General features: G+C 37.3%; 1 protein-coding gene across 1 annotated transcript in view; it reads right to left on the bottom strand.

Annotated features, from left to right (window-relative positions):
- Window positions 1–72: 72 nt before the first annotated feature.
- iffo1b (intermediate filament family orphan 1b) overlaps window positions 73–8045 on the bottom strand; it is a 44116-nt gene continuing 36143 nt past the window's right edge. The window contains exon 9 of the mRNA XM_055164247.1: window positions 73–6494. Within this exon, the coding sequence (XP_055020222.1) occupies window positions 6401–6494 (94 nt within the window). The 3' untranslated portion in view covers window positions 73–6400. The remainder of the gene's footprint in view (window positions 6495–8045) is intronic.

Below are 8045 nucleotides of genomic sequence, written 5' to 3'. Positions count from 1 at the left end.
AATATTCTGGTTAACAAACAAATTTCGTCAGAAAGTAAATTACATCACAGACACATGTAAGCTTTGCTGTTTCTTTATTATCTTTCCTCATTCAATATACAGTTTAACCTGCACTTTTTTACATTACATCTTAGTTCAAGTTCTTGTAAAGGACATGAAAATGACCCACTGTTTCTGTCCCTTTACAAAGAAGCAACATTCATTTATGCAAACTCTAAAACAGAGGTGTCCAAACTCTTTTATGCAAGTGTAAAAATACATGAGGAGGGTCACGTGTGGGTCATATTTAGGTCACGTGATGGCGACTCTGCGAAAAACCAAAATATAAGGAAATGAAAATCTATTATTTGAAATCAGAACATGAATTTTGATTTGATTTGGACTCATTTACTACTAACAGGTCCTACACTGTTTCAAGTTGTTACATAACATCTTTTATAGTGTAATATAGTACGTACAAGTATCATAATTTGGTCTAACGGATACTTTTTTCCAGTTTGTCAATATTTTTGCATCTTACTTCTTGTTTGGAAATCATGGCATCACACTATGGAATTTCATAACTGTTAGGTGGCAACTAAAATTGTCCTCATACACAGAGATTATTATTTGACAACATAAAATAAAATAAAACACCATAATTTTGTTGAAATGTAAATTACTCCAAACCTTTAGATAGAATTCTCTCATCATTTTGTTAGAACTCTACTTTCTATAATTTTCAGCATATTTTTTTACTTTTCTTCACAAATTTCTTCTTGATCGGAATAGCCGAAGAACATAGAGAAAAATCCTGCACACCGTCTTACTTGCAACGTTTCCTAGTGCCGAAATGTTGTTGTTTTTTGCCCGATTTCGCTCTGTTTTTGGGCTGATCCCTCTCCTCCAACGCACGCATTTCAAGTAATTAATGTGCAACGTTCTCATTCTCTCCTTCTTTTATATTCTTGAAGTAAAATTTATATTTACAACAGTTATTATCCCTCCGAATTAAGTAGGAATTAGAGAATTAGAGAGTCATAAAAACCTGTCACACGCACTTTGCTTTGAAATACTCCATGGGCAAGGGGTAATGGTCAAACTAAATTATTCAAACTGTCCCCAGACTAGTTTGGACAAGCCTGGAAAACCAGACTTTGGAAATTCTACCCTCGAACGAGCCTTTTTCTTCAAGTCCAACAGCGTCACATCATGTTCATTTATTAACGAAATGGACGAGCCAACAGAGAAAAGTTTCAAAACATCAAGACAGCACCAAGACTGAGCTACGCGTTGACGTTTTCATTTTGCTGTTTAGTCATTTCCAGATTAGCTTTTAGTTTAGACAGACGGAGATTCCAGACGTCTTCAAAGTTTGGACACCCCTGCTCTAAAGGAACAACAATAGCCTACGCTCTATATGACAGAAAGCATCAAAGCTGTAACAAAAGTTTAAAACACAAATAACCATCATTTGAAACTGCGTGGATCCGGTGAACATTGAAAACCAGTTACGTGTTGAGTTCATGACAAACTAGATGATGTCATATTATATTGTTTTATCACTGCTGAAGCGTTTGCATTTCCTGTGTTACTGACACCAAGTGAACATTGTTAGAGCTGTATTAGTGAAGAATGGCTGGTTAATAGAACATAAAACCAGAATCACAGAAAAAAAGCACTGCAAAGAATAAATATCTGAGTTAAAATTACAACATGATGAAGCACAATTATCATTTGGAGTAAGAAAACTGCAATAAACTACAATAATTTTACTCATTTTGCAAGCTTTCCTTAAAATAATGACATCCTAACTCAAGTTAAATCAACAAACTACTAACTTACATTCTTTAAGTAATTTCAACTCATGTGAATATTTATTTTTTGCAGTGAAAGTATTTGAGATAATTGTTTAATACATTATACATTTCAAGTCTTAATTAAATCATCTACACCCCAAACACACGCCCCGGTACATGCTTACATTAGATTCACCTAGTGCATAAAGACTATACAGATACACACAAAAATAATACCTGTGCATCAGTTAAATCAACTTGAAAACTGATCTTGAGTTGAGTAATCTTGAGTCAAAGCTGCCATTCGTAAGTTTTTGGGGTTTTTGTTGGCAGATGTGAAAGCTGTTCCCCTCACGCTCAGACAGAAGTACACAGATAAATAAATAGACAGACAGATAAACAAATAGATAGATAAAAAGATAAGGAGTATGAGAAAAACTCTGTTATTTCCAAAAATTACGTTAAGAAATGTTTAAGGACCCCAATCGACCATTTGTTGTTGCTAAAATTAAGGTTTCACAGTCACTTTTACGACTACAGTTGTTGCCTGACCATGTTTTGATCACTCTGTTTGACACATAGACTGTATATGAGTGGACATAACTAACTCCAGCCGCCGTGTGCCAAATAGGAAGTTCGCCAGGAGGCTCTTCCGGCTCCTTCTGACTCTGGCTCCAATTGACTTACATTAGGATACTGTCGCCAACTGCAGCAGTGAGCCTCGTCATTGTGGTCGTAAAATATTCGTATTAACCCGCTCTACATGATTTTTCGCTATTTTGTCTGTCAAAAAAATCCTATTCATAACATAGAGCCTCGTTCCAGATTCGCTCCTGTGATCGTGAGCATCGTGAGCATCATTTGAGCGGCGCTGAACGCTGTGGGAGACGTCACACTCGCTTAGTCCACTTCTTTTATACAGTCTATGGCAGGGGTCTCCAACCTGTAGCTCGGGAGCTACCAGTAGCTCTCCAGCCCATTCCAAGTAGCTCGCCAAGGGATTTCTGAATTAGACCATTGTACTGAATAACAAAAATGCGGTTAATTACATGCCTATTACTACAGTAATTATGTCATTTTGAAGCCCAACTTTGTGCACTAATAAATGGACAATGGACAATCTTTCTTATAATCGTCTCGATTTCTTGCAGCCGCTAAATTGAGTAGCTCTCTGGCATTTTTGTTTGTAAAGGAGCTCACACAAAGGAAAAAGGTTGGAGATCTCTGTCTATGGTTTGACATGAGCCTCACACCTGTTGCCCACCACAGTGTATAAAAACTGTCTGTTCCTGACACTGAGTCTCTCTGTCGTTGCATGTCGGCAGTAGAGCCAGAGCTGTGTATGTGTTTGTATTCAACCTTCGAAAAATGTGGTTGTGGTTCTCACCTCTTTTCTTATTCAACAACCAAAAACTCATGATATCACATGGTGTTGTATTAAAATATGACATAGCTCAGTCGTAAAGTCTAATTAATTAAAGATGGTAGCTTTAAATTTGTGGATACAGATACTTGGTACTTGTTTCAATGGTAAAATGATCTGCCAATGCCAAGATTGAATTTGCTTTCAGGTAATTCAGTGAGAACGCACTTTGTTGGTATTTGGATTTACAGATCATTTTGCATTGAAAACAAGTAAATCAAAAATATTTAGGAATATCCAGAAACTGGAAAAAAAAACTACTCAAGTTTAATATTTTACTCAAGATTCCTCAAGATTCATATTTTACTCAAATTACTCAAGATTCATATTTTTCATTCAAGTCACTTTTAACTTTTGCACAGATACATTTTTACGGTGTAGAAGTGCTCCCAAAACTCCCTCTCAAGCTAAACATTTGGGTCTAATGATCCAAAAGCAGCGCATGCACCATTTCAAAGCTCTACATGATCCGTCTCTCTTCACACAACGTATTTCATGTACATCAGGAGTTTATACAGAATCCATACATTGTACACAGCAAAAATAAGGTCAACCTGAATTAAAATGACTTGTTTTCATCATCTTTTTTGAGTACTTTTGACTGATTTTGATTTGAATGAATCTTGACAAAACTGGGGAAAAATTCGGCCAATCAGGAAAGTCAAATATACTAGTTTAAATTGCTCAAAGCTTGGTCAAAGATTGTAATATTCAAATCATTTTAGATCATAATTTTCCTTTTTTTGCAGGGTACTTTTCTATTTTTCATCTAGTTTATATTCCTAAGCGATTATTTACAAGCTCAACAACAGATTTCATTATTTACATCAAGCACCTTGGTGAAACAGCTCGGGCAGCGGTAGTGATCATTCTTAAATTAGCCAGTGGATCTTGTTTTTGGCACTAAAATGTGGCTAATTCATTTAACTGTACAACTGGGTTATTATATGTCTGATATCACTGAGCTCTGTACAGTTCATATTTAGGTCCTGGTCTCACCAAAAAGCTTTTACGTCTAAAAATAAACTCTGATAACTGATAACTCTGAGGGTTGGCCGCAGCTGATCGGAGCTCTGCCATTTCTCTTAAAGATGCACTGTGTGACTTTTCTGGTGCTTGTCTACAGTAAACTTTAGCTCAGTTTTTTGGACTTGTATGTCAATTTTCAAGGGGGTTAAGCTTCTTCTGTCCTTCCTCGATGCAAATGTACGACAAAGTCAAATAAAGGTCTGGTAGATCTAAAGCAATAACTTAGTATTTGTGGCTGTAAATGTATGAAATATTTACACTGGCTGTACATTATAATCTGTGTTATTTACAAATATATGTTTTTAAAGAAAAAAAGAGCTTTATTTCTTACTACCCCGTGATACATGACCTACCTGCCTACTACTATTGCATGTACAGGACTGCACAAGTTATTGCAATAGAAATGTCAAGAGAAAAGTGTTGTTGTAGATGTAAATCTCTACAAACAAGTTCTGAAATTCTTGGGTATCTTGCATTAGGTTATCTGTCTTTTCTCTAAAGATAACGTTTCTAGAGTTCTTTGACCTTCTTTTTAAAACATATATCTCAAATCTAATCACAGTTAATATTATTATTTTTTATATTGTGCATCCTGAATTGTACATACCGTGTAATGACATGTAATTACATTGTAATTATGGTTCAGGGGAGTTTTTCCTCAAACTGTGGTAAACAAGTTTCAGGTACTACACTAGAGTTTAGTAAATTTGGCCCACGATATAATTATATTTGGCCCATGAGATCATATCAAATATGCATTAGAGGTTCCCCACCTTGTACAGATAGACTATAGAGACATTATTTATTTAAAATTGTGTTATTATTTTTTATATTATGCTTGTTCTGGATTCAGTGTTTAAACAAAACTATTATTAAACATTTATTTTAATAAGAAAAGGTTTAACATTACATATCTCAAAAGAAGAGAAAACATGCAGATGTTGTTGAAATTTTTCAATAAATATTTAATTTGGCCCATGACTTAGTCCCAGTTTTTAATTTTGGCCTCTGTGAATTTGAGTTTGACACACCTGGTTTAGTGGAAATGACATAATCCACTTTTAGACCTGGTTAGCCCTAGATTTGACCTGGAATATTCCTGTTGTAGACCTGGTTTAGAGCTCGTGGTACTCTTTGGTGTGAAAGGTTTGAGAGCCACTGGTTTAGGGTTAAAGGGTGTTACATCTTTATAGTTACACACTATAAATGTTATTACAGGACATTACTAAAGTCTTGTACATCCTGAAGTAGGTACAGTGTATCATGTGTAGTACTAAACAATATTTTACCTCAGCGAATGACACATGGACAGCCTGCTCATTCAGTCACTTTTTTGCAACAATTATTTTAGTGCAAAATCGCGCACTTTGTATTGACCTGTTTAAGACAATGAACGCGCAGAAGCAAACGTGTTAAGGCCATTAAACTACATCATGACATCGGTTTCCTCTTGTTCACGCCACAACAAGAGCTCGTATTATTTTTCACAGAATTGGACTTATTTATATTTTATAGTCTCGACGCCACAGGGGAGCACCAGAGTGGTCGCAATCAATAACTCAAGGACTGTGTAAGTTTAGCGACAAATTCAGAAACTGTACCCTCCTCTCCTGACCACTCCAACCACTTCTGATATTTTAAAGAGGTGATGCTTAAAGGTGCAGTGTGTAACTTTTCTGGGAGAAGGTGCATCACTTGTTTGTCTCCGTGGAGATTTTACTGCTTTGCCTGAAATGTTGTGTATTTTCATGGACACAAGCAGGCCAAGTTACAGTTCAGATCCATGTTTTTAGAGATACTTTTGAGAAATAAAAACATCTTAAATTAGAAGAATACAAGGTTGATAAGTTTAATGCTGCACTGTGGAACATTTGAGCAAAGCAATAACATCTCCATGGTCATTCAGGTGGTGGACCAATCTCGAGAAAACCACCTTCAAGATTGCGTTCACACCAGTTCTAGTTTGATCCCAGTTGAGTCCTGTTAAAGACTTCGTTTGGTCCTGGTTTAGTCCTGGTCCAGTCCAGTTTTAGCTCCGGGTTTAGTCCCAATTGATATGTGTCGTGTGTGTGAACGTAGCCATGTAATCTTAGTTTCCGGTGTCTCTTGCGTTTGGTGCATTACGGTAGTGGAGGTGAGAGGACAGTCCTGCTTTGGTGATGAGGAGGTGTCAGGATTTTCCCGAGGTGGAGGAGGGAGAGGCGGACGAGCGGTCGCTGTTGTTCTGATCGCTGTCGTCAGAGGACACAGGGCCCGTGGTGTTACTGCAAACACAAAGACAGAATCCTGTATTTGATCTGAATTTAACCTTGTCAAGACAAATGTTTACATCAGGCATCGTGTGGTAAAATATAAACGAGTCTAGTGATGTGACGTTCGTGAAAAAGTTGGTTCTTTTGAATGGTTCCTTAATGTGAATTTTTGAAATCAGATAGTATTTTTTTAAAGAACCAAAGCAGAATAGGCAACATGAGAGACAGTTTAGTCCTGGTTAAATCCTGGTTTTAGTCCTGATTTTAGTCCTGGTTTTAGTCCTGATATTAGTCCTGGGTTTAGTGTTGGTTTAGACCTGGTTTAGACCTGGTTTTAGACCTGATTTTAGTCCTGATTTTAGTCCTGGGATTAGTGTTGGTTTAGACCTGGTTTAGACCTGGTTTTAGTCCTGGTTTTAGTCCTCATTGTAGTCCTGAATGTAGTCTTGGTTTAATCCTGGTTTAGACCTGGTTTTAGACCTGGTTTAGACCTGGTTTAGAGTTTAGACCTGGTTTTAGTTTAGTCCTGGTTTAGACCTGGTGTAATCCTGGTTTTAGTTCAGGTTTAGTCCTGGTTTAGACCTGGTTTAGCTGGTTTAGACTTTAGACCTGGTTTAGATCCTGGTTTATTAGTCCTGGTTTTAGACCTGGTTTAGACCTGGTTTAGACCTTTTATATTAGTCCTGGTTTTAGTTGAGTTTTAGTCCTGGGTTTAGTCCTGGTTTAGACCTGGTTTAGACCTGGTTTTCCTGGTTTTAGTCCTGATTTTAGTCCTGGTTAGTTGAGTTTCCAGTTGGTTTAGTCCTGGTTTTTAGTTTAGTCCTGGTTTTAGTTCCTAGTTCCTAGTTGAGGTTTTAGTCCTGGTTTAGTCCTGGTTTAGTCCTGGTTTAGTCCTGGTCCTGTTTAGTGGTTTCCTGGTTTAGTCCTGGTTTTAGACCTGGTTTAGTCCTGGTTTAGACCTGGTTTTAGTCCTAGTTTAGACCTGGTTTAGTCCTGGTTTAGACCTGGTTAGGTTTAGTCCTGGTTTTTAGTCCTGGTTTTAGTTTTAGACCTGGTTTAGTCCTGGTTTAGACCTGGTTTAGTCCTGGTTTTTAGACCTGGTTGGTTTAGTTTAGTTTAGACCTGATTTTAGTCCTGATTTTAGTCCTGGTTTTAGTCCTTGTTTAGTCCTGGTTTTATTCCTGATTTAGATGCAGGGACCGTGCAGCGTACGCGAGAAGATATGGTTCACGCGTCGTACACGGGGCAAAAAAGGTGACACATCATTTTACAGCTAATACAGGCACACACAATTACTGATATCAACACTGCTGCAGATGTTTACAGATGTGGACCATTATTATTATTTTTTTCACGTGTGTGTCGAGTCTCCCCGGTGGCTCTTTGGCGTCTCTATAGAAAACCTCTGCTGTAGTGCAACACAGTATTTAGATTATGCATCATTCCAGTGGGTAAACACACTCTGACTCTCAGTTTGAACCACTTTAAACTCATCTGGGCCTCGTTCATTTCTCTCTGTGATTAGTTTGCTGTTAAAATGAGTTTTCATAATGGTTTCTGTCG

Source organism: Boleophthalmus pectinirostris, unplaced genomic scaffold (genome assembly GCF_026225935.1).
Source record: "Boleophthalmus pectinirostris isolate CB_2022bp ecotype Guang Dong unplaced genomic scaffold, ASM2622593v1 HiC_scaffold_6, whole genome shotgun sequence".
In the NCBI taxonomy this organism is placed as follows: domain Eukaryota; kingdom Metazoa; phylum Chordata; class Actinopteri; order Gobiiformes; family Gobiidae; genus Boleophthalmus; species Boleophthalmus pectinirostris.
Note: the sequence above shows the minus strand (reverse complement) of the source record. Positions and strands in the feature narration are given on the sequence as shown.